Below are 26,681 nucleotides of genomic sequence, written 5' to 3'. Positions count from 1 at the left end.
ACTCCTAAAATCTGTGCTAGTCAAACCTTTTTTTTAAAGTTTGACCAACTTTGTAGAAAAACATTAATATCTATGACATAAAATGAGTATCTTATGAAAATATATTCATAAATTCAATGATATTAATTTGGTACTATAAATCTTAGCGTTTTTTCTAAAAGTTTAATTAAAGTTTTAAAAAATTAATTTAAAACAACTCTAGAAGTTGAAGTTTTTGAGGATAGAGAGAGTATAAAGAAGCTAGAGAAAGGAATTGAAGGAGAGAGGACAAGATGGGAAGCAGCTGAAACCACCGGCAGTGTAGACAAGACAAATGTTGTTAGCTAAGCTAGCATACTATACTCCTATATACAATAATGTACTCTAGTAGGATAGGGATGCTATGATAGTAGTCTTGTGAATCTGAAGATGGAGATGGAGACGACGAAGGATGGATGGATCGTCGGGAGTAGCAGTAAAGCAAAAGAGAAAGCATAAAGAAGGAAGCAGGCACTAGCTAGGCAGGGGAAAAAAGGAAAAGGGGACAGCGGCAGGAGGGGAGAGCCGGCCGGCCTCCCCTGTCTCTCTCTAGCAGCTAGCTAGCTAGGACTCTGCGCGCGTGTGTGTCCCGGCTTTGCTCAGCTGCATGCCTGTCTGGCCTTGTTTAGTTCTTAAAAATTTTCAAAATTCCTCTTCACATCGAATGTTTGGTCGCATGTATGGAGCATTAAATATAGACGAAAATAAAAACTAACTGCACAGTTTACTTATAATTTGTGAGATGAATCTTTTGAGCCTAGTTACTCTGTGATTGAACAATGTTTGTCAAATAAAAACGAAATGCTACAGTAGCCAAAAAGAACAAATTTTGCGAACTAAACCAGGCCTCTGTCTATAGCATCAATGCATCGATCCTAGCAGTCATCTGTCAGGCACTGTCTCTCCTCGATCTTTTGCCTGCTCTGCTGTGTCCGGCCACTAGGCTCGTAGCAGCACAGTTTCCTTGTGCTTGTTCTTTTCTTGCTGCCTGCTTTGCTTTTTTTCTGCCTGTGGCTGTGGGTGCGTGGCTTCATCAGGCCATCTTCTTCCTTCCCTCCATTCCATTTTCCATGCTTCCATTCTCTTCCTCGTACTACTAGCTAGCTAGCTGCAAGAGAAGAACAAGACAGTGTCGCAAAAAAAAAAAAGAGAAGAACAAGACAGACTAGTCAAGTGTTGTGACAGAGAGTGAGTGTGAGAGCTTGCATTGTGCTTGCCTGCCAGATCGATCGGAGGATATTAATTATGATATGATGGAGGATTGACAGCAGCTAGCAGCACATGGATCCTTCCGCTTCCGTGTGCCGCCTCCACCCGGGCGTCGCCGTCACCGGCTTCTGCCCAGCCTGCCTCCGCGACCGCCTCGCCGGCCTCCACCCTCCCTCCGCCGCCGACCTACGCCGCTGCAGGTCCTTCTCCTACGCGCGCTCTGCAGCCGCGGTGGAGCCGCAGCGCCGCTCCTGCGATCTCTTCCGCCACGGTCAGCCCATCGCCGCGGCGTTGCCGGAGGAGGAGGAGGACCATCACCAGCAGGAGCCCGCCCGCTCACACAGTCACCAACAATCCAAGAAGTCGTCGTCGTCCTTGGGGGGCCTCCTCGGCAAGAAGCTGCAGCAATGGCGCCGCAAGAGCAAGAAGGAGCCCGTGGTCATTCCCGTGCCACTGCCGGAGATGGAGATGCCCGCGCCGCACCGTCCTTCCTGCGACGCGGACCCCCGACGAGCTTCGTGGGACGCCCGGTCGGGATCGGGACCCGTCCCGGCGCTCGGCCGCCTGCCGGCCTCGATGCTGTCCTTGCCAGTGGAGGACTATGACGACCGCATGGCAGCGCCGGCGGTCCCACGCTCCGACGGGCAAATCCCCGTGGAGGAAGACTACTGCTACTACTACGACAATGCTGCTGCCGCGGCGGCGGTACCCGGCGGCTCCGTGCAGACGAGGGACTACTACCTGGACTCGTCCAGCTCCAGCAGGAGGCGCCGAAGCGTGGACCGCTCCACCACCTCTGGGCGCAACTCCTTCTCCGACGCCAACAACAGCGAGGCGACGTGCAGGATGATGATGATGATGAATGCCGCCACAGCCAACGGCAATGCCAGGGTGTCACCGGCGGGAATCGCCGCAGAAAGGCTGTACCACTACCATGAGGCCCACCACCATCATCATCATCAGAGCGTGCTTGTCCATCATCAGTACTGCAGCAGGGAAGACGAGGAGGAGGAGCAGCAGGGGCCCAACAATCTCCGCGCCGACGACTTCTCCGGGAGCTTTGGATCGGGGTTCCCGTTCCGGGACCGGGATGGCGTTAGCAATGGCGTGCCGCCGGCAAGCAACAAGCCTAACAAGAAGGGGATCAAGGGGTGGAGCATCTGGGGCCTCATAAGCAAGAAGAGCAGCAGCAGCAGCAGCAGCAGCAGGAAGTACTCTGCAGAGGCAGCGGCGGCGGCAGCAGCAGGAGGAGGAGGAGGAGGACAGTACGAGTACCCATGGCCGGAGCTCCGGGCAAGGGGGTACAACGGGCAGATGCTCCGGTGCAACAGCAGCATAAGCGCGAGAAGCTCCTTCAGCGGCACTGGGATCGGGAACGGGAATTTGAGTGGGAGGAGGAGCATCTCTGGTCTGGACATGCGTGATGCCGCCAATGGCGGCTTCAGGACGAGGAGGGACGAGGTCCTGCTGGAGAGGAACCTGAGCACCACGAGGTCTTCTTCTTACTCGAGATCGGGGCATCATCATGAACTTGATCCGCCGCAGATGGTAGTGGGAGTGGGAATGCAATACCACCACCACCAGCAGCAGTTGAGCAGCGGCAGCCGGCCGCCCAACATCCCCAGGCGCTCCTCTTCCAATTCCAAACATGAATTCAGCTCGATGCCTGCTAAGGCCAGGACTAGGAGGAGCACGCTTGGACTCTAGCTGCTGCTGCCGCTGCTCTGTTGATCCATCCATCAAATTCGATGTGTCCTTCGGCATCACTCATTGATCGTCCGATGTACGTAGTTTCTTCTGGCTGACAAGGTGGGCCATAGCTAGCTAGTGGGGAACTGAACTGCTAGTCCCTCCTTGTATGTGTTGGGTTATACTGTACTGTACTATACTCTCTAGCTGTTAGCCAGTTACATACACACAGGGCCTTAGCTTGTTACTTCCAGGTGGGTGGGGACTATAAACGACTTATTAGCACTACTAGCAACTTATTTATCACGTACAGGCCTTTCTTTCTTTCTTTCTTTCTTTCTTTCTTGCTTGTTCTTGTCTATTGAATTCGAGCACGCTGTCAGGCCAGGATCATTCAGGGACATACATAGATGCAGCAAAATGATAGGGGTAAACAACCAACATTGTTCCCAAGTCCCAACTAAACACACACATCCTATTTGTGCATTGGGTGTACAGTAATTTGTTTTTTTTATAAAAAAAACGCACACACAATGGCAGGAGCTCTGCATTTCAATTAAGAGAGGAATAGAAGTTTGTTTTTACAATAACGCAGGACCTGAAGCAAACACTTGTCTCCATGCCACGTGTGAAACTGAACCAACCACCTGTTTCTTTTACATTACAGCTGCAATCGAAGCTCACACCCTCAAACTCAACAAAGAAAGGGGGCCATCTCTGTCAGCGGGATTGATCAACCAAGCCCAGCAGATTCATCCACAACCGCCTCTTCTCCGGCCTGCAGGCTCTTTCCATCACGTCCTGCAGCCTCCCCATGGAAATGGGATGCAGCCTCTCTTCCAGCTTCCCTTTCAATGCCGGGACTTGCTGCATCCAACGAATAGTTTCCCAGTCAAAACTAAACTGAATCCTTCACTTGAGAGCAAAAGAATCTATCCTAGCAAACTACCAGCACTAAGCAATTAAGCAAACTGGGTAAAACGGGTAGTGGTTGCCTTTGATATCCAGAGGATGTAGAGTGCTGAAAGCTCTGCTTGAACACGTGACTCATCAAACTCATCCTCAGGGTCATTCAAGCACTCTGACAGCAGGTTTATCTCCTGGGTCACAAATAGATCCACCTGGGACATCGTTGAGAGGCAGGTTTCTTCAACAGTGAGCAAGCGCTGTATCCACCAGTGTGAAAGGAACCGGCGATGGTTCCACAATGACTGCACCAATACATCCCCGCATAGCATAAGCAAACATGCACTCCACCAACCAGAATCACAAGTGGGAAGAACAGCAGCAGGCTAATTTTCAAACCTCTCTCCCTTGGTAGTGTCTGATCAGCATCTCATCCCACCTCAGCTCCTCCTGTCAGATAATATACACTTCAATTTTAGTTTGCACCAAGATGGGTGGGTATCAACTAACCATAGGATAAAGGAAACCAATGTTGTAAAACACAATGATTCATGGATCCTTTGTCTTCTGCTTTGTATCATATTCATAATGGAAAGAGAGGATATGATGCCTGAAGTGATTACAAATAACTGTAGGAAAAAGGTAATTAGCTTTTGATCGAATACATCGATACCTTCCATAGAAGGTAAGTTTCTGACTCCCAACTAAGGGAATCCTCTCCATTCCCCAGGCGACTTTCTAGTAGCTCAAGAAGAAGGGACTGCAAGGATGCAACAAGAAGGCCGGTAAATACACATGCTGTCAGTCAGACTGGTTGGCAAACAGGATGTGTGCTATGCCATTGGAATGTGTCAACAAATGGAAGTCCAAAACAACATAAAGTATAAATCGTGGTGTGCATTGAAAAGCTCTGGTCTGCAAACATATTGTATAGGCTTTAAAAAGATGCTACAGGTCAATATGAATAATCAAATCAGATATAATCTGCTTCAAGGAATGATGTAGTACCAACTGTAAACATAGGGAACCTACTAACCCTTCGGTAGTGAAAGAAGCAATTGTCAGCAACATGTAGCTCACTCCATCTTGTTGACTTCTTCAGTTCATCCAGCACCTTCAGGAAACAGAATTCAAATGTTCAGCACGGTAAATGACAAGCAGATATTCTGTAGCTAGGAAACCCGGTTACAAGATTAAGAATCAGGGACAAGGAATTGTCAATGAGTCTGAATCATTTATCTTCACCTGTTTCCGTGTCATGTAAGGAATAAGCCAGCATCGATGCCTCCACGCACGGTAGTTCATTTTCGATTTCTGCAAAAGGCGTAAAATTATTTTTCTGCGTATTGTATGGACCTTCTTCGTATAGGAGAAATTTAATTACAAGCTACGTTAAAAACAATATGGAATGAATGTAGTATGATGAGCTCAGTCAAGTTGACATTGTTAGCAGCTTGAATAAGCAAGTATTTGTGAATTATAACCTCTGCTATCTCTTTGACTAGTATTGATTCATTCTCTATAATCTCCGACATATCTTGATGTTGCTCTGCAACTTGTTTTATCACCCACCTCCTGTGGCAGACAGTTAACTTTAAACTCCATGCTGTTTTATTTTATTATTATAAAAAGAAACCAGCACGCAGGAGTCACCGGGTGTACCTATGGCTCCATGTGCTCTCGTTCTTTGGCGAGTAGGAAAGGATCAAGGCACACAATTGCAGCTCATCCTTGAGCTTTGTGAAACCATACTCTGCTGATAGCACCATCTTCCTGCAGGAAAGAAGAGACTGCTATTTGGAGATGGAATTTCTTCTCTCGGTGCATGGAGGTTGCAGTACTCATCAATGGAACGCTTAGTTAGGCATACATACTGTGAGTGATAGCTGACAGCATGGGCATACCTGGAGTTCCATGCGGTAAGTAGGTCAGGACAAAGTATGAGTAGTGCCTTGGTGTGCCTCAAGAGATGAGTAGGCGACAGCGGGGCAACTCTTGCGTTGCAGTAGGCATCCCGGGCAGCGCGGTAGAGCCTGGGCAGGATCTCGGCGGAGATGGCGAGCTTGTGGTCTCTGCACCACAAGTACCTTGTATGGTGAGGCTCCGGATGTTGGGAATTGGAATCGTCATCTTCTACTTGTAATGAGCAGAACTGTGTTGGGTGCAAGAACCCCACTTCATCACTGCGAAAGTATCGATCTATCATACCCTGGTTTGGGAACTGGAATCAAGAAATGGACGAAGAAAAGTGGCTAGGAAAGAAGCATACATGAGGGGGTCGTCGTGGAGGATTCGCTGGAAGGCGTGGAGCAGATCTTGGGCGAGCTGTTCCTCACCTCCTTCCTGGTGCTCCCCTGCTGATTCTTGTTCTTGTTGTAGTTCCATTGGGTCCCTTACTTGTCTCTGTTTGCTTGGGGATAATTTGGATCAGAGCAGGCAGCGACAGGAGCGCCAGCCATGGGCGGCGGCGGCGGCGGCTCCTCTGAATCCGATTCCGATACCGACTCAGACGGACCCCAAGCGAGGAGAAACAGGAATAGTGACTGACATAACGGCGGGGGCAAAAACGTCATATCGATCATCATACTCTTGATGCCCTCATCCCTTCTTCTCCCTTGTCCTGCTCCGGCACCTCCCCACCCCCATTTTTTTTAGTTTTTTATATTTATTATTATTAGGGGATTCCAATCCCAACCAAGGGGAAGAAAGGAAAGGATAGGCAAAGATGGCGGCTTCTGATTCTGATGACCTGATAAAGGAGGCGTTGCTGCAGGTAAGGGTGCGCGATGAGGATGGCGCGCTGGTGGACGCGCTGAACCGACGAGCTGCTGCTGCTACCGCCGCGCGGGGGGAGCCCAGCCCCAGCCCCAGCTTCTTCGAGGGGTTCGCTCTGCAGGGGATCCGCGTCGAGAGCATCCTCCCGGGCCACATCCTCTGCTCCTTCACGGTCCCCGCACGCCTCACCGCCGGCGACAATCACATAGCCCCCGGCGCCGTGGTGGCCCTGGTGGACGAGATCGGCTCCGCCGCCTCCGTGTCCGACGGCCACCACCTCAAGGTCTCCGTCGACATGTCCGTCAACTTCGTCAACCTCGCCGCCGCCGCGCCCGGGGACGCCCTCCGCATCACCGCCAGGGCGCTCGGCCACAAGGGCGCCTACTCCGGCACGCACGTCCTCGTCGCCAACGCCGCCACGGGGCAGGTCGTCGCCGAGGGGAGGCACTCGCTCTTCGGCAAGATGAAGATCAGGAGCAACATCTGAAATTCTGGCTGCTTCTCCTTGTCAGGAACGTGTGTGTAGCACCATAGCAGCAGCTGCTTTGCTTCTTCAGTAAAAACAGTTGCATTATGTTTATTTGCCTAAGTACAATAACATCTGCTCCCACACGATCAATGAATCCACTATCATTCGTTCTCATGATATCACATAACAATCAAGCACTGCAGACCATTTATCACCTGGATTACTCTACACACACATTGATCGTCATACCGATCAAAACATTTCAGTACAAGTAAGAAAAAACAAATCATTAAATCGATTCGAAACATGCAACAGATGCTCATCATTAACAGGCCGCCCCATTGAACTACATCAGTTCAAGTTCCAACATTCACCACATATTGTTTACTCACATCTGTTTGCTAGTTGTGAATTTAATCGTTCAGGGATCATGCAACCGCCCGCTGTGATTTATTCTCGCAATTGAAGTGTCAGATTTGTCCTTGTTCCCCAATTCTTCAGGGGAAGGTGTGAATTTTTTTCCCCTTATCTATAGAAGAAAAACTGTGTGCGCCATTGTACGCCACCTGACCCACAAAACCTCTATCTTCAGCTTGCCGGTTTCCTCACAAACATCTTTTGAACCTGACAAGATCAACAAACATTGTGTTAATATTGGATTTAACATGCTCAAATACTTCCACTCTGCTGAAAATCTGATGGAGAGAGAGAGAGAGAGAGAGGGCATGGGGGTTCATTTTCATTTACCTGCTCTAATGTCAAGAACATAATCACATTCCAGGATCCCAGTCTTGCAAAGTTTGGCAGGAAGCCTTTGTAAAATGCCAAAGGGCCCTGCAGAGTAACCACTTAATCATTAGCTAATGCCTGCCTTCTGGAATTCATTGTACACTAACAAGGTACAATAGAGTAGCTCTACATCATAAAAAGAATTTTCAGTTCCCGGTCACTACAACTAAATTGACAAATCAAAGTTCAAATATGCTGCAGAAACTCTGGAAGGTACAACAATAATGGTGCAAAAGGAAGATAAACTCAGGATATTCTGAAGAACAATTTACCCAGACCAGACATTTGTTGCACCATGCTAGTTGCTAGGGCACAAAAGACAACTCCTATGTGCTGTCACTGTCAAGATCAAGAAACAAAATGGACACTACATGATGGAATAAGACAGTGCACTACTCAATGCACTGAGTACAGAGACAAATTCTTGTTCAATCAGGTCAAATTCTCTAAAAAGGAAAAACTGCTTAAGACAGGTCTGGGAAGGTAAAAAAATAAACTGCTCCTAAGAATGTCAAATATTGAGGAATGCCACATGGTTGTCACCATGATACAGTGAATACTATTATCAAGTCAAATAAACTCCAAGCAAGGCTACTTGTGATGAACACATTACACACTATATGAGTTTTTAGGGGATTACACCTTATATTCTTACTGCAACTATTAGACATGTTCAGTGGAAGGTCATGTCTGTATATTTTCTGCCCATCTAAATTTGAACCCAGAATCATAACATGAATAGCGGTGTGGAACTGAGACATACATCATTCTTAAGTGTCTTCACAAAACAATCGAGAGTGCTTTTGTAGGCTGAGTCACCCATCATTCTCGACTTAACCTGCAAGAAGGTAACTGTTTATCAGTCTCAGTCTCAAGTTGCACTTGAGGAAGGTAGAAACTTCATCTACAGGCAGAGAATAAAGCCATTAATTCAGAGTCCAATAATTTTTCAATGACACAGAATATTCCAGGGATATGACCACAACAACGTACTAGATAACTTCCAGAGAAACAACCAGGATCCATGGCCACAAATTAGAATTCACGCATGAAAAGCAGAGTTAAATTGTATCTTTGTAAGAGTGGACCTCACGAAAAGAGGAAAGAGGGGAAACAATAGCTATGGTGGAAGACTACGATCGATCTCAAATTCTAAACCTGTGGCATAAAGGGACAATCTAAGCTGATTTTTTTTTTGGTGGGAATTTGGAATACAGTATAAACTTCGGTTGGCATGATTCCTGAATAGGTTAACTGGCAAGGGTACAAAAGAGAGACTGGCAATGTTGCGCAGCATGTCCTCAGTTTAATATTGGTGGTTGACATAGCATAGGAAGTATCAGTAGGAAGAAATAATTGAAGGTTGGACAGACAAGAAACAATGTTTGACTACACTGCCACAAAAGGGAAACAAACACAAACGAAGGGATGGTTAATTGAGGGCCAAAGGACATCTTACCACATCAACTGGGGAACCAACACAAACAGCAAAGAAGCCAGCACCAAGACCAGCAAAGAGGTGGGTGACCACATCATCTTTGAACCCAGGGAGTTTCAGAATTGTCTGCAGCGGATACAGTTTGTATAGGCAAGTAAATGAAAGAGCCAATGCAGTTATTTGAGGAGAATTTAAAAGAAGCACACAAGACCTGCTTGACTTGATCATAACTGGCCAACTCAGCAGCGTTGATGATAGCATTCCGCGCTACATTTGGTCCAAGGCCAGTCCACAGAGCAGCAACCCCTTCCTAAGGATAAGCCAAGCATATATATTACACATATAATAAGAGCCAACGTCTAATGTTATTGACTGGGAGCAAAACAGTTGCAAACGAAGGGTGGATTAGCTAGGAGAAGAGCATGCAGGCGGCACGGACCTGTCTAGCAATCTTGGAATAAGCATCCATTGCACCAGTGTAGCGGCGTGGCACACCAGGGGCAAGTTTGCCCTCAGCCTGGAGCCTGACCTTGACAAGGTCAGTGGGGTTGGCGATGCTGATAGCGATGGCACCTTCAATTTTGGAGAGGATTGCTTAGTTAATGTCAAGTGTGAAATTTCAACATGTTGATGAATCTATGAGAAGAGTAACAATGGGTGAATGGAAGAAATAGTGGATGAAGACAAGGTATGGGTGCCTATCCATCCTGCCATACCAGTTGTGAAGCCGGCAGCTACCTTCTTGGACAGAGGCACATCCCCAACATGGTCTTTGCCGACGTAGAAGGATTTGACCTGTAAGCAAGTGGTTGGTTGGATTGGCATTGGAAATTAGCAATAAATAGTTGATTGGAGGAAACGAAATGTATGAGCAATTATAATTAATTAATGAGAGAATAAATAGTTGATAGAGGAGGACAGGTGAGGACAGTACAGGCTCGTAGAGGCCAATGCGGAGCCCTCCGTAGATGCACTGTCGATGGAGGCCCGGGACGATGCCCTTCCATAGCGCTGCGGCCCCTTCCTCCCTAGCGATGGTGGCGGCGGTTCCGAGCAGGCCGCGATACTTGGGGAGCGCTGGCGCGGCGTCCCCGGCGGCAGCGGCGGCGACGACGTTCTTCTGCAGCTGGAGCCTGACCTTGGCGGTGTCGAGCGGGATGGTGCATATCTGCGAGCGACGAATTATTAAAGGGGGATGGGACGGGATGGTAGGGTCTCGGCGGCGGCAAGGAAATGGAAGGGAGCAAGTCAGATTTGGGGGCGATCGCGATCCAGCAGCGGGGGAGAAGGGAAGACGGGTAGATAGAAGATACCTCCGCGAAGCATGCTGCGATGGCACTGGCGGTGAAGCGGCCGGCGAAGGAGATGTCGACCTTGGAGCCGTGGTCCCCCGGCATGGCTGCTGCGGGGTGAGGACGAGACGAACCGGAGGAGGGGGAGGCGAAGAGACGAACCGGGGGATGCAGTGGAGTGCTGTGGCTCCCGCACCCCGCAGCCAGCAACACCAAGCAAGCAGGCCGGCGGGCGGGCGGGGCTGGAGAAAAAAAAAAAAAGCAGAGGCAGAGCAGAGGAGAGATCGGACTCCGGATGCAGACGCGGACGGAGATCATCAATCAATCGACAACAAGACGAGTTGGAGTTGGTGCGGCGCCTCGGGCTCGGCTTTCGGCGGACTCGCCCAACAAAATTTCCTCTCTTTTTTCCTTTCTTTGCCTTTTTTTTTCCAGTTATACTGTAGTTCTTATTCAGCGCAATAAATGGAAATTTATTTTATTTTTTTATCTCAAAAAAAAATACACTGCCAAATAAAATGGACCCAAAATGTTTTGTGAAACGTCTGTACACGCAATGCGTTCCTTGTTGGGCATGGAAATCGGAGATGACTCAGGCGCGCATCAACTCAACTCCAAGTAGTCGTGAAAGAAGGCGATGAGCGAGGATTCCGACCAAGTCATCGTCGGCTATGAATCGGAATGGTTATGTTAGGTGATGATGGAGTACACGGCTGTCGTTCCCCTCATTATTCCTTTTTGTCTTTTTCTTTTCTCTCTGTGCTCCGTGATTCATTCATCACAACACAAGAACGTGGAAAAGGTAGGCAGGAACCAGAGGATGCCATGCTATTGCTGGCCAAGTAGGCAAGCCAGAATATACATTTGTATATAGCAGTAATTAGCTTGCGGTTGCCCTTTTCATCATCGATGCACATTTCTTCAGCATAAGACAACTTTCATTTTGGAACCAGGTTTGATTAATTGATGATGACAAGTTTGGATCGGTCGTTCATGGGCCGCTTAATGGGCCAAGCCAGGCCATGAAAAGGGCGTGAATCTATGAATGACCACGTGCCATGGGAAAGAGTTAATTTCCACTAGAGTTTTCTCCCATTTTCTGAAGCCTCACATATAGATACGCCACAATGGTCAGCATGACGTACCCGTCACGTGCAAAACCTTTATGACTTTGGATACCTCTCAGCCATATGTAGCCTCTTCATATAAGGCCCTGTTTAGTTTCCCACCCAAAAATTTTTCATCCATCCCATCGAATCTTTAGACACATGCATGGAACATTAAATATAGATAAAAAAATAAACTAATAACACAGTTTAGTTGAGAATCGCGAGACGAATCTTTTAAGCCTAGTTACTCCATGATTAGCCTTAAGTGCTACAGTAACCCACATATGCTAATGATAGATTAATTATGCTTAATAAATTTGTCTTGCAGTTTCCTGACGAGCTATGTAATTTGTTTTTTTATTAGTCTGTAAAAACCCCTCCCGACATCCTTCCGACACATCCGATGTGACACCCAAAAAATTTTCGTTCCTAATCTAAACAGGCCCTAAGGTATTAAGGTGTAGGTTTAGCTTCCGTACTTGGGTGTGTCATGTGCATGTGTGAGTTAGTGCGTGTTGTCGTGGTGTGAGTTGGTACGTGAGTTTTAGATACTACAACCCGTACTTGAAGGGTTGAGGCATAAAAAAAACTTTCATAAAAGTTCATTTTTCCTCCAACAACTTTAAAATTGGGCAAACCACTTTCTCTAACTTTTTAAACCGTACATTTTACCTCTCGTAAACGGTTTTGCTATGGTGAATAGTGGTTTTGCTATAGTGATGTGGTTTTGTCTTTTCCTTTTTTAATTATTTTGGTTGTATCTTTAAACAATCATAATAAATCATAGAAAAATTATAAAATAGAAAATCTATTTTTTTTACTCTACATAAGTAAATCTATACAGTAAATATATAATATGGTATGCATTAGTACAAAACTTTTTCTATAAAGATTTTGTGTTTTTATTTTTTATTTATTTGACTGAATGTTTGAAAAATCATTGTAAATCATAGAAAAATCATAAAATAAAAAATCTAATTTTGTTAGACTCCACATGAGTATATATACAGAATGAACATATAATATGGGTATGCTTTAGTCCGACAAAATAATTATAGAAGTTGTAGCTATGAATTATATGAATTAATTATAGAAAAGCATAGATCTAAAGCTACAACAAAAAATTTATACTAAAGCATACCATATTTATATGTGTAGATATGCTCATGTGGAGTCTAACAAAATTGGATTTTCTATTTTATGATTTTTCACTATAATTTTTCAAAAATTTAGCGAAAATAAATAAAAAAGACAAAGACAAAACCTTTATATCAAAAACTTTGTACTAAAGCATATAATATTATATATTCATTGTGTAGATCTACTTATGTGGAGTCTAACAAAATTGTATTTTCTATTTTATGATTCTTTTTATAATTTACTATGATTTTTCAAATATTCAGCTGAAATAATTAAAAAGATAAAGATAAAACCACCATCACTGTAGCAAAACCACCATTCATTGTAGTAAAACCACCTTTGAAACTGCTTAAGGGAGATAAAATGCAAGGTTTAAAAAGTGGAGGGAGATGGTTTGCATGGTTTTGGAGTTGAGAGGGGAAAAGTGGACTTTTGTGAAAGTTATGGGAGGAAAAGTAGACTTTTTCATATGTCGTGGCTCAATAGGGACAGAGACCCCACATAGAGGGATGGACGCCTTCCTCCTCCTCCTCCTTGACTCCTTCCCCCAATGGCACAATCTCATTGTCGTCGAGTCGACCCAAGCAAAGCAAAGGCATGATCACCGTCGGCTCTAGGAGAACGAGGAGGATGACGACTCCTGCAGTGTCATGAAGTTCATAGGTATTTGATTTGAATTTGTCATTGAAAAGAAGACCGCCATGGTAGGGCGCTACCCTTCACCTCTTCCATCTCACTTCCATAATTCGTTCGATTCATGTGCCATCCTCACATGACGCCCATTCCCCTCACCATCCTCACAGGTGCCTTCCTGAAGAAGAGATCCCCACCAATATCCTCGAGAAGATCTACTAGTACTTGTACTAATTGCTCTGTTACTCCAGTTTTCCTTCGCCATATTGCCTTCCACTCTTTGACCAACCATAACCTATAGCTTGTTCCAATTCACAGTTTGCTTATTATCCATCCATCACTACTTGTAAAAAGTAGCCATGGCATTATTCTATTCTTTCACTTCCCCCTTTAACTTGCCCCCTTTATTGTCCAATGTGCTCTTCACTAGTTTTGTAACCTATATTAATTCTTTAGTACAAGAGCAAGGCAGTTAATCTATTTATGAGTACCAGCAACTTTGATTGTTTTATGGCTCTTTCTCAGATTCCGCACATTCTTGTTCGCATTTATATCCACAACATAGTTTGAGATTGACACACAACCCATCACAATAATGAAAACCATGATTTGTAGAATACATCACCTTTGTACCTTTTATGTGATTATATATTATTGTCCAAAACACCACAACAGGCATGAGGATTTTGAATTTTATCTTCTAACTCAACCACCCAACAACTTAATATGCTTTTACAATGTTAATTATTCCATCTTGCTAGCTAATTATTATATAGGGTTGTTAGCACTGTCCATCCTAAGCCCAACTAACACTAATCCTAAAGAAGATGCTCATCGGCCCAAGTGCCAGGCGAAGCCCAACAAGTTGTACTCTGGTGCCGAGTGGGATCCAATTCGCAATGTATTGAAGAACAATAACTCAAACTCAATCTAAACAATCATTCCTCGTTGTTGTTCTTCTTCTACCTCTGGCTCTGCCAACTTCCCCTCCCTCTCTCTCTTTCAAGTGCTAATAATTTGGTATCAAAGACTCATCCTTTTCATCCTAGACGCCCACCATCAAAACCATTCCACTACACCCACTTCCAGCGACCCCATGGTGCGATGGGACCCAACTTCAAGATCATGCTTGATGAACTGGCAAAGCTCAACCATAGTTTCGACGAGCAGGATGAGCGCTTGAAAGACCTAGTTTTGTTTTGGATAATTGATGAAACCCAAAGTACTAACCTCTATGCTAAGTGTGTGATTTAGATGAGGTTGGTGCATGCCAAGTGGTGGAGCAAGAGATGATCATAGTGATGGTGGTGATGACCACAAGGTGATCAAGTGCTCAACTTAAAAAAGAAGAAAGAGAAAACAAAACCCTATGGAGATCAAGACTAAGGTATTGCTTAGGGTTTTGGTTTGGTGATTGAGACACCATAGATGGTGTGATCACACTTAGGATAGATAGCCATACTATAAAGAGGGGAATTTTTTTGCTAAGCGTTCTATCGAGTGCCACTAGTTGTTTTAAATCATGTGTATGTATTTAGAACCTAGTGTGGCAACTTAACCCTTAAAATTTTTTATGAAAATATGCAAACACATGTGCACAAGATGGTACACTTGGCGGTTAGCACTTTTGAGCAAGGATTAAAGAGGTGGAGAGGAGTTGGGTCTCTCTCTCTCTCTCCCTCACGCTAAGCTTGCAAGGCAGGATTTGGTACTTTTGGGGAAATAAAATGCTTATTTTCTATTACACGGGAGGAAAGCTTGGAGAAGTTGCGGGCACTCACCGAACACTATCTTGGATGCGTCGGACGCTAGGGCAGCGTCCAAAGCATGCTAGTGTTTTGTCTTAGCAAACAGTGGTACACCGACATGTCCGATGCTCTGGCATCGGACGCAACTAGAACACTGTTTGAGCGTCCGGTGTAGCATGATGTCAACAACTATCACAAGCATGGTTACAAGTTGTGTGCGTCGGACGTTGAGTTGTGTCAAGTGGCCCACCGTCGGATGCATCTAATGCAACCCCAAGTAGTTTCTGAACTCTCTGAGTAGCGTCACGTGTAAGGTGGCACGTCCGGTGTGTAGCACCTGACACGTACGATGCCTTCTAATTGAGAACTTTAATATTTAAGTGACCATTAGCAATCAACGAGTCATATTTGATTGAGGACACGTGGCATCAATGTAGCAATGTTGTCAGGGCAACGTTAGATGCTAGGCCACGTCTGACGCTCCGACAGAGGTCTTTTTTAGAGGGTAACAACTCTATTTGTTGGGGACCTCTATAAGTACATGGTGGCCAACTCTTGGGTGTCTCTCTTGGCACATTGACATACTTGACATTCTTGTAAGCCTAAGCAAACACTTACCACTCATCTCCATCATTGATTCATCGTCATAGTGAGATTGGGAGTGATTCTAAATGCATTTGCATGGGTGATTGCATCTAGTGCCACTTGAGGATCATTATGGCTGCAGTTTTCTGGTAACTCTTGGTGGTTGCCACCACCTAGATGGCCTAGAGTAGTGGAGGAGCATTGACATGAGTTGGTGATTATTTGTGACCATCTCCCAATGATTATGAGGGGTTCGTGTGCCTTTCTTGGTAGAGCACCAACGACAACTCTAGTGGATTGTCGTGTCATCGAGCTACCTAACTTGTGGATAGGTTCTTATGGTGTCCTACATGAGGACGAGGTTCGTGCAACACTTCTGATCTATTGAACCACCAAGTGTTGGTCGACATAATGAGGACTAGCGTGCCGGCAAGCACATGAACCTTAGAAGAAAAATCATTATGGCCATCTCTTGTGTTTGATTGAATTTCTCCCATTGATTGGTCTTCATCATATTAATTGGTTCACTTGTCTCTACACGGTGATATAAGATCACATCCTCACCATTTACATTCTCACAAAGCAGTATAATTAGTTTTAATTGCTAGCTTTGCCTTGTGTAGATTAGTTCACTAGTGTAGCTTGTAGTGACATAGCTTTTGTGTGTCTAGTGATCTTAGTAACTAGGATTATTTAATAGGTGTCTTGCAACCCTTGTAGAGCTAGAGTAAATTTTATTTTATGCCTTTTGTTATACTAATCATTTGCTCTAGTGCTTTGTAGATTTTCTTTTAAAAAAATAGGCTATTCATCCCTCTCTAGCCATAATGACCTTTCAGTGCTGGAGCTGACACTTCATGAATCTAGAACACGATATCACCAAGTGCTCGTCATCCACCTCTTCCCGCCTCGATGCCCTGGAAGCCTGTAAGTGCAATCAAGCCTATTGTGGGTTTTGGCGTTGATGATCACCGAATTAGGGAACTAATGGGATTTGCTGAGATTACAAGCAGGGAATATAGCAAAGAGGTTGTTGAATACGATGGAGGATCCCCCATTTCTAAAGGATGGCTTTCCTAGCTCCAAAGGAGGTTTAATTCATTTTCGGTTTGAATTTGAGTATAGGAAAAGCCGTACTACAAAGAGGGACTCCAAGTTTGTTGATCAAATTGTGAACCAAAAGCTCAAAAGCTCATCAACATCCTCAGACCCAAGCCTAGCCAGCATATCTTTCTCTCTACACTTTGGTGTTTTCAGGCTGGTTCAGGCAAGGGCGGCACTGCCGCCCTCTAAGGGTGGCACTGCCGCCCTACCCTATGACAGTTGGGGAGCTGGGTATAAATACCCTATCAGACCGTCTCAAACGGTAACATGCTCGTCTTCCTCGCTCCCAACCGTTGCAAACTGACCAGAGCTCACCTCTCTCTCCCTCCATTGTTGCTCCTCAAGCCCCCAAGCCAATCCTTGATTCCAACCATCAAAACTTGAGGGAAAAGGCAGCAAACTTCGATTGGAGAGCAGATCCATTGATTCCTAGTGTCAAAAAGAGCTTTTGGTTCACGTTTGGCCGGCAGCCTTGAGTTTGTTACTCTTGGAGCTTGCTCCTAGCCGGCTAGGCGTCGCCCTAGAGCTTGCCAACGTGTGTGGCAGCCAAGGGAAGGTTTGTAAGGTTACCCTTGCAACTAATACATTCTTCACTCTTTGCAAGGGGTAAAATCCTTGCTTTGAGAACGAGGAGAAGGTAAGCCTGTGTGGCTAAGCCGGTCCTAGTGTGGGCGCCTCAACAACGTGGAGTAGGCCAAGCCTTGTTGTGGCAACAGCTGAACCACGGTAAAAATCGTGTGTCTTGTGTGCTTTCACTTGTGTATGAGTTTGTGTTAGGATTTGAGGCCGATCTACTTGGTGGGGAGGCTTCAGCACATTCTAGCCACATACTTGTGCTCTAACATCTTGCAGGAAGCTTGGAAATTTAGTCGATCTAAATTTCCTTGGGTAAAGTTTGAATCAATTCAGTTAAGCTTGTCTGTTTTTCTGTTGAGGCCGGTAGTGCCGCCCTGGGAGGGCCTCACTGCCGCCCTTGCCTGTGTGACTGATAAACTTTGCTGAAAAAGTTTGAACAGGCCTATTCACCCCCTCCTCTAGGCCACTTCCTATATGTCCAGAGATCCTACAAGTGGTATCGGAGCTAAGTTGCTTCGTATACGCTTCACCGCATGAAGTATGGAAATTGCGGGAAGCTCGGGGGCGAAGGATAAGTCCATTCCAGCTGCACAAGCTGAGGATGTGCTGGTTGAGAGTGATAGCAGTGAGCTATCAGTCTCAACAGCCAGCAACTCCACCCTCAAGCCTGATGGTGGTATGACTACCGACCCCGAGAGAAGGCAAAGGAGGCAAGCAAGAAGAGAAGCTAAAACAAAAAGAAAAGAAGATGAAAAGCTAGCTGCCAAGAAGAAGAGAAAAGAAGAAAGAAAAGCCAAAAGAGAAGAGCGAGCCAAAAGAAGGGCAGCAAAGAAAGAAGAAGAGAAGAAGAAAGAAAAGAAGGTGTATGATGCATCATCAAGTGAGCTATCATCTAGTACGGATGATGGTGATGATGATGATGAATCATATAACCGCTCCAAGAAGGACAAGAAGGGCAAATCAACGAAGGAGGACTACAACAGCAAAAAGAAATACTCCAAAGTATCCTTTAACTATTCTTATTTGTCTAACCGAGACAAGAAGTGTCTTGTCAACGTGCCCGCTGGCAAGTTGCCTCATTTCGATGGGACCGACTTTGCTAAGTGGAAGCATTTGATGAGTCGCTATCTTGGAGCTCTTCACCCCGATCTTTGGGATGTTGTTTGTGATGGATTTCAGGAACCTGCAGATCCAGAGAATCCAACAAATGAAGAAATGATTGCTGTCCACTTCAATAATCAAGCCACAAGCATTCTCCTTAGTGCTCTCAATGGAAATGAGTACAACCGAGTGATGAATGTGAATGTGGCCAAGCAGATTTGGGATACTTTGGTTTTAGCTCATGAAGGTGTTGACAAAGTGAGGAAGGCCAAAATTGATTTGATGATGGCCAAGCTCAATAGGTTTGTGATTGTTGGTGATGAAGGGCCACAAGAAATGTTTGATAGGTTGATGGTGCTAGTTGGAAAAATTAGAGGCTATGGTGGTGACCTCAATGATCATAAAGTTGTGAAAGTAATGTTGGAAGCATACTCACCAAGGAATGAGACCGTGGTCACTCTCATTAGAGACAAGAAGAATTTCGAGCACTTCACCCCAAGTGATGTGCTTGGAAGATTGTTGACATTTGACATGCAAAGAGAAGAGGCTAATGAGAGAAGAAAGCTTGGCGAGCTGCAAGCCAAGTTAGAAGGCATGAAGGTCAATGATATAGCACTCAAGGCAAAGCAATCAAACAAGCAAGGTGGCTACAGCAAATCCAAGAGCAGCAAGCAAGTATCAACAAGTCAGCCCAAGAAAGCAAAGCAAGTTCAAGAATGTGATCCATCTTCATCCTCTAGTGATAGTAATGGTGATGATGGTGATTATGAGAAGATAGATGATATTGCCCTCTTCATAAGCAAGCATAGACGGGGGTGAAGCAACATGGATTCAAGTTCACTCCAAGGAAGTTTCAAAACAAGAAGAAAAGATTGTGCTTTAACTGTGGCAGCACCGAACATCTTGTTGCAGAATGTCCAGAGGCAAAGAAAAAGAAGGAACAAAGGCATGACAACAAGAGAAATTACAAGAGGGTTGGAGAAGCACACATCGGGCATGAATGGGACTCAACTCAAGAGACCTCAAGTGGAGATGAGAAGGTGGCTACCATGGCTGTCCTCAAGTCAACATCTTCATCAAGGCTCTTCGACAACATGACCGATGATGAGCAAGATGGCAGCCCCCACATTTGTCTTGTGGCAAAGGGTGGGAAGGTACAAACCAAATCCAAATCTTCTCCAATCCCCAAAGAAATCTCTAGTAGTGAACTAAGTGACTCCTCTAGTGATGATGACTCTAGTGATGATGAATTTAATGAAATGACTAAAAAGTGTGATCATAAAACTAAAGTCTACATCTCTAGGCTAATGAAGGAAGTACTAGATCTCAATAAATAAATTGATTTAAGAAATGATGACATCAAGGAGCAAGCTAAGAAAAATCTGGCTCAAATTAAAGAAATTGACTCATTGGAGAGTGAGGTGGCTGCACTAAAGAAAAGTTTAAAGAAAGAAAAAGAAAGCCACACTCTCACAAAGAAGGAAGTAGATGCACTCAAGCAAAAGTATTATGGCTTAGATGAAAAGCATAAAGGACTTGAGCAACAATACAATCTTCTTTGGGAGAGTACCTCACAGTCCTCTAAGTCAAATGAGACTAGTACTCCCTCCACTAGTGAAAGTTGTGGAAAATGCAATAATCTTGACTTAAACATGTATTCCACAAATCTTGCAAACATGGAGGCTATGAAAAAGGAGATCACGAGGCTCACACATCTATTGAACACCAAGTGTGAGAACAAACCACAAGGTAAAGAAGTTCAACAAAATAGGCCAAACTACAAGGATGGGAGAAATCCCAAAGTCAAGGATGGACTTGGCCACACAAAAGGAGGAAAGACCAATGGAAGAAACCTGGTGAATGGCATTGAGTGTGTTAAATTCACGAGCAAAGGTAAAGTTGGTGCAGAGCAGCCTGCACAGAAGGGGGCAGAAAAGCAGCCCCGAGCCCACTGGCCAGCCAAGGGCGGCAGTGAGGCTCTGAAGGGCAGCAGTGCCGCCCTCCCCAGACAAGGGAAGGCTACCAACCTCAAACCTGAGCCTGTGAAAGCACAAAAGAAGGTATGCCAGCCTCAGGAGGAGTCTCAGCAACCCAGAAAGCAGAACAAGGGGACTCCAAAGAAAAGTTTCTATCAACCAAAGGCATAGACACAAAGCCCAATTGTGAATACTTCCTTTGTGTTGAAAAATAACAGCAAAGGGGAAGTGATTGCCAAATATGTTGGCAAGGGCAGAAATGTGTATCTTAACACTTCCATTTGGGTTCCTAAAATTTTTGTGACTAACATGCATGGCCCCAAGAAAGATTGGGGACCTAAATCAAGGAACTGAACTTGTTTTGCAGGCATACTCCTCCGGTGGGTCAAGTTGGGTGCTTGACAGCGGCTGTACAAATCATATGACCGGAGAGAAGAGTATGTTCTCAACATATTCCCCAACTACAAATTCAAAAGAATCTATCATTTTTGGTGATAACTCCAAGGGGGAAGTCGGTCTTGGTAAGGTTGCTATCACAACAAATTCTTCCATTTCAAATGTCTTGCATGTGGATCCGTTGGGATACAACTTGTTATCAGTTTCACAATTGTGTGAGGCTGGTTACAATTGTCTCTTTACGGAGAAAGGTGTGGAAGTCTTTAAGAGGGAGGATTCCTCTATTGTCTTTACGGGTCGCTTGAAGGGCAAGCTTTACCTAGTTGATTTCAACAAAGGTAAGGCCAAGCTTGAGACTTGTTTAATGGCAAAATCTAGCATGGGCTGGTTATGGCATCGCCGTCTAGCACATGTTGGCATGAGGAACTTGGCCAAACTTCAAAAGGACAACCACATCATTGGACTAACAAATGTTGAATTTGAAAAAGACAGGATATGTGGTGCTTGCCAAGCCGGGAAACAAGTAGGTGTACCACACCCACCAAAGAGTATCATGACAACCACACAACCATTGGAGTTGATACATATGGACCTCTTTGGACCGGTCGCCTACCTAAGCATCGGGGGTAACAAATATAGATTAGTTATTGTTGATGATTATTCTCGCTTCACTTGGGTATTCTTTGTCTTTGAGAAATCTCAGATACAAGAGAAAGTAAAGATCTTTGTGAGAAGAGCACAAAGAGAGTTTGGGCTGCCCATCAAGAAAATAAGAAGTGATAATGGCAGCGAGCATAAGAAAAAGATCTTTATGATGAAGGCATCAAGCATGAGTTTTCAACTCCATACACCCCGCAGCAAAATGGTGTAGTAGAGAGGAAGAATAGAACACTCATTGACATGGCTAGAACAATGCTTGATGAGTATAAGACTTCGGACCTATTTTTGTGCGAAGCAATCAACACCGCTTGCCATGCAATCAACCGCCTCTACCTACACAAGAAACTCAAGAAGACTTCATATGAGCTGCTAACCGGTAACAAACCAAAGGTGTCATACTTTAGAGTGTTTGGGTGCAAGTGTTTCATACTCAATAAAAGGCCCAAAACCTCTAAGTTTGCACCTAAAGTTGATGAAGGCATTCTTCTTGGTTATGGATCAAATGAGCATGCCTACCGCATCTACAACAGAACCTCTGGTAGAGTTGAAGTTGCTGTAGATGTCGCATTTGATGAGTCTAACGGCTCTCAAGTAGAGCATATTGATGAAAGTGTTGCAGGAAAGGAGGATCCACCATGTGAGGCAATCAAGCAATTGGCTCTTGGTGACATAAGGCCACAAGAAGAAAAAGCCACTGCTCAGGAGGATCCCCAAGATGCTGCTGACAAGTCTTCCGCTGATGCACTCGATGCAAATGTGTCAGCCACACCTGCTGCTCAGCAACAGGGCGGCAGTGAGGCTGTCCAGGGTGGCAGTGCCGCCCCTCCCTCAGCAGCAGCAACTTCCTCAACACCTCAAGGGCTGGATCTTGCACCAGTTTTTGAGCTTGAAGCTGATGAAGAGTTAGATGAAGAACAAGACGGTGTTGAGCATCCAAGACTGCGCCAAACAATTCAAAGAGATCATCCTGCCGACAACATCCTTGGAAGTCTTCGAAAGGGAGTGTTGACACGTTCACATTTAGCAAGTTTCTGTCAACATTTCTCTTTTGTGTCTTCCATTGAACCAGATAAGATAGAGAAGGCGTTGGCGGATGAGGACTGGGTCTTGGCCATGCAAGAAGAGCTCAACAACTTCGAGAGAAACCAAGTGTGGACTCTCGTTGAAAGGCCCAATACCAATGTGATCGGCACCAAATGGGGCTTTCGCAACAAGCAAGATGAGAATGGCGTGGTGACAAGAAACAAGGCAAGATTGGTGGCTCAAGGTTACACTCAAGTAGAGGGCTTGGACTTTGAGGAGACCTTTGCACCGGTGGCAAGGCTTGAAGCCATTCGAATGCTTTTAGCCTTTGCTGCCCATCACGACTTCAAGCTGTTCCAAATGGATGTCAAGAGTGCATTCCTCAACGGCCCTATACAAGAGTTGGTGTATGTTGAGCAGCCACCAAGTTTTGAAGACCCCAAGTTTCCAAACCATGTCTATAAACTCCAAAAGGCGCTCTATGGGCTTAAGCAAGCACCAAGAGCATGGTATGAATGCCTTAAGGATTTCTTGCTCAAGAAAGGCTTTGAAATAGGCAAAGCTGATTCTACTCTTTTCACTCGTAAAATTAGTAATGATATATTTGTGTGCCAAATATATGTCGATGACATAATATTTGGTAGTACTAATCAAGTGTTTTGCGAGGAATTTAGTAGGATCATGACAAAGAGATTTGAGATGTCCATGATGGGTGAGCTGAAGTATTTTCTCGGGTTTCAAATCAAGCAATTGAAGGAAGGGACTTTCATAAGTCAAACCAAGTACACCCTTGATATGCTGAAGAAGTTTGACATGGAGAAAGCGAAGCCTATCAATACTCCCATGCCAACTAATGGACATCTTGATCTTGATGATAAAGGGAAGGCCGTGGACATCAAGGTATACCGCTCCATGATCGGCTCTTTACTTTATATGTGCGCATCTAGGCCTGATATTATGCTTAGTGTGTGCATGTGTGCTAGATTTCAAGCTAATCCGAAAGAATGCCACTTAGTGGCTGTTAAGAGAATCTTGAGATATTTAGTACACACTCCTAACCTTGGCTTGTGGTATCCTAAGGGCTCCAAGTTCAATCTACTTGGCTATTCAGATTCTGATTATACCGGTTGCAAAGTAGATAAAAAAAGCACTTCGGGGACATGTCCATTCCTTGGACGGTCCTTAGTGTCTTGGAGTTCTAAAAAGCAAAATTGTGTAGCCCTTTCCACAGCTGAGGCCGAGTATATTGCAGCCGGTGCATGCTGCGCTCAATTACTTTGGATGAGGCAAACCCTTCGTGATTTCGGATGTCAATTCACCAAAATCCCACTTTTGTGTGACAATAAAAGCGCCATAAAACTTGCAAACAACCCTGTAAGTCACTCAAGAACTAAGCACATAAACGTCCGACATCACTTCTTGAGAGACCACGAAGCCAAAGGAGATATCGAAATTCGCCATGTGAACACCGAAAAGCAACTAGCCGATATCTTCACTAAGCCTCTAGACGAGACAAGGTTTTGTGCTTTGCATAGTGAACTGAATATCTTAGATTCTCGTAACGTGGTTTGAACTCCAGCACACACCTTGTTTGAATAACTAGTATGCATAGGATAAAATGCTTGAAAAGATTTAATTATGTCTTTCAAAACCTCTTAAAAATTTGTCTCAAATATCATGACTATAGTTTGATTGTTTCCTTGTATCTAGTCATGGTGTTTGGGTTATATGTGTTCATATCTAAAGCAATAGAGAAAAGTTATTTTCTTTTAATCTCTCTGCTGTCAAGGAGGGCGGCAGTGCCGCCCTTTAGGGCCGGCAGTGCCGCCCTAAGCGGTTCAGGCTAAATCGCCTTGGACTGGATCTCACGGGCCCACTTTTTCTTTCCTTCTCTAGTCGTGCCCGTGATCTCTCTCCCCTCTCCTCCTCTTTGCGCTGCCCTCTCCCTCTCTATCTCTCTCTCTCTCCCTCACGCCGGCTCTAGGGAACCTCTTCCCATCGGCCTCCTCTCTGCCGTGAGGAAGAAGGAGAAAGGAGAAAGCCTCCTTGGTCATCTCTAGTGGTGCATTGGGGTGTGCTGCTCCCTCTCCAAGGAGGGGCATTCTTCTCTCATCCCCTCAATCCAAGGAAGCAAAGCAAGGTGAAACCCTAACCTATCCCAATCTATGCAATGTCTACTTTTTGGGCAAAAATTTCAGTTTCTAGGGGATGGATGATGAATTAGGAAGAGGTTTAGTGGATGGATTTAAATGGATTTGGTTTCTCTTGACATATTGAAAGATGCCCTCCGGTAGTGCCGGAGCTTAAGGTCGGCAGTGCCGGCCTTGGCAACTGCCTCTCTGCAGTTTCAATACGTTGAAGGGAAGGTGAATCGATTAAAGTTCATAGATTAAATCTATCCTAGTTGTTTGTCCATCCTCTTTAAGCTCATGCTCATCTAGACGTAGTCTGCTTATGAACTGTCTTAGAGATTGTATGATGGATAGTGGTGCACATGTGTGTAAGTTGAATAAGTGATGAAGTGTAGAGTAGGGACTGCAGAAACTCTGCAGGGCGGCAGTGCCACCCTCACCTGACCAGTTTGGTTAGGGGGAGTTCCCACAGTCCATATTCTACACATCTCACTTGATCAATTGACTCTACATATGCTCTACTATATGCTAGATGTACAGTTTCTGATTTGACTCAATTTTTGGCATAGATGGACCGAGAAAAGAGGAAAATATCCACTAAGCAACAAGTTTGCAGAGGCAGGGGGAGAGGTAGCAGCTCTGGAGTTTTCTTTGGAGATGATAGAGCAGCAAGGCAGCAGTATATTCAGCAGGAAGAAATGTTGCAGCAGGCTGGTTTCACCATCTCTCCCAGAGGTTGTCATAGCACTCCCCTGCACATTGTAGAGTTTGATGACAGCTACATGAGGGACAGCAGTGATGAGTTTGAGCTCAAGGCACCAAATGACACAGTGGATCATCCCTTAGTCAATTATGCAGCAAGCTGGAAAGCTGTGGAGGAAGCTAGAGAGATGGATCCCTATGCTCACAGCAAGATAAGTGGTGTTGATTATCGTTTCTGGAATGTCTTTCATTCAAACTTCTATGCCACTATTATTCTACCAGCTAGAAAGGGTAAGATTTGTGAGATGCATTTCATTGATTTTGATACTATGCAAGCAAAAGAGGAGCCTGATTTTGATGCTGCAATTAAAGTATGTGATAAGTTTGAGTTGTCCACTCTCATGTCCTTTAAATATGACTAGAATAGAGAGATATTTGCTCAGTTTCATGCTACCTACTTCTGGAACAAAGACAATGATGAAGTGCATTGGATGACAGATGGCACACATTATAGGATTGACTTCATCACTTTCTGCAGAATATTGGGTTTTGAAAATGACCATAGAGCCTACTCTCAAATTCACAATGAGAGAAGGTTTGAGCCACATGAGGTGAGTTTTATGTGGGAGGATCCAACCCAAGTGAACAACAGGAGGACTGGGTTGAAGAGTTTCTACTATGTGATGAACAACCTTATCAAAATGACACTCAACCCAAAAGACAATGCCACTGATCTCCATGGCCATATTACTAATGTGCTGTCCAGATTTCCAGAAGGGGATAAATTTAATATCCCAAGGTTCATATGGGTAGAGCTGGCATATGCTATGGATGATGGGAGGAGGTCACTTCCTTATGCTCCTTATCTGATGTTTATGATTGAGAGAGTGACTGGAGTCAGATATCCTAAGAATTGTAGCCACACTGTGTATAACATCAAGAAAACTAAAGGTGGTAAAACAGCCCCACCTCCTGCAGTAGAGAGCTCACACCATAGTGAGGGAGGCCACAGTGTGCCACAGAGGAGAGATGGAAGGAAGAAGAAGCGCTTTTAGAAGTTGGCAGAATGGGTGAAGGCTATTTTTGGCACTTGCTCTTACATGGCACAAAATCAGTATGATGACATGATGGAGAGCAGGCATGCAATAAATGCAGCTAGAGAGGTTTAGGGTCTACTTCCTCTTCCACCTGTGGCTCCACCTCCTCAGTTT

General features: G+C 45.0%; 4 protein-coding genes across 4 annotated transcripts; 2 read left to right on the top strand and 2 right to left on the bottom strand.

Annotated features, from left to right (window-relative positions):
* Positions 799 to 3,428, top strand: LOC8079948 (UPF0503 protein At3g09070, chloroplastic). Its single transcript, XM_021461159.1, has one exon. The coding sequence runs from the start codon at positions 1,300 to 1,302 to the stop codon at positions 2,932 to 2,934; it is 1,635 nt and encodes a 544-aa protein (XP_021316834.1). The 5' UTR covers positions 799 to 1,299; the 3' UTR covers positions 2,935 to 3,428.
* Positions 3,444 to 6,362, bottom strand: LOC8086045 (protein prenyltransferase alpha subunit repeat-containing protein 1). Its single transcript, XM_002450035.2, has 10 exons — positions 6,092 to 6,362; positions 5,727 to 6,005; positions 5,485 to 5,595; positions 5,307 to 5,397; positions 5,068 to 5,136; positions 4,859 to 4,936; positions 4,496 to 4,582; positions 4,222 to 4,272; positions 3,912 to 4,127; positions 3,444 to 3,783 (listed from the first exon to the last, which is right to left on the bottom strand). Exons 1-10 carry the CDS (start codon positions 6,205 to 6,207, stop codon positions 3,637 to 3,639), a joined length of 1,245 nt encoding a protein of 414 aa, XP_002450080.1. The 5' UTR covers positions 6,208 to 6,362; the 3' UTR covers positions 3,444 to 3,636.
* On the top strand, positions 6,402 to 7,238 carry LOC8079947. Its single transcript, XM_002451287.2, has one exon. It carries the CDS (start codon positions 6,548 to 6,550, stop codon positions 7,082 to 7,084), a length of 537 nt encoding a protein of 178 aa, XP_002451332.1. The 5' UTR covers positions 6,402 to 6,547; the 3' UTR covers positions 7,085 to 7,238.
* LOC8086044 (mitochondrial uncoupling protein 1) lies at positions 7,241 to 10,944 on the bottom strand. The gene is made up of 9 exons (XM_002450034.2): positions 10,607 to 10,944; positions 10,228 to 10,461; positions 10,010 to 10,088; positions 9,733 to 9,866; positions 9,505 to 9,603; positions 9,315 to 9,419; positions 8,619 to 8,693; positions 7,814 to 7,900; positions 7,241 to 7,690 (listed from the first exon to the last, which is right to left on the bottom strand). Exons 1-9 carry the CDS (start codon positions 10,901 to 10,903, stop codon positions 7,655 to 7,657), a joined length of 1,146 nt encoding a protein of 381 aa, XP_002450079.1. The 5' UTR covers positions 10,904 to 10,944; the 3' UTR covers positions 7,241 to 7,654.

Source organism: Sorghum bicolor, chromosome 5 (genome assembly GCF_000003195.3).
Source record: "Sorghum bicolor cultivar BTx623 chromosome 5, Sorghum_bicolor_NCBIv3, whole genome shotgun sequence".
Lineage (NCBI taxonomy): Eukaryota > Viridiplantae > Streptophyta > Magnoliopsida > Poales > Poaceae > Sorghum > Sorghum bicolor.
The sequence above is the reverse complement of the archived record's forward strand: the minus strand, read 5'-3'. Positions and strand labels throughout refer to the sequence as shown.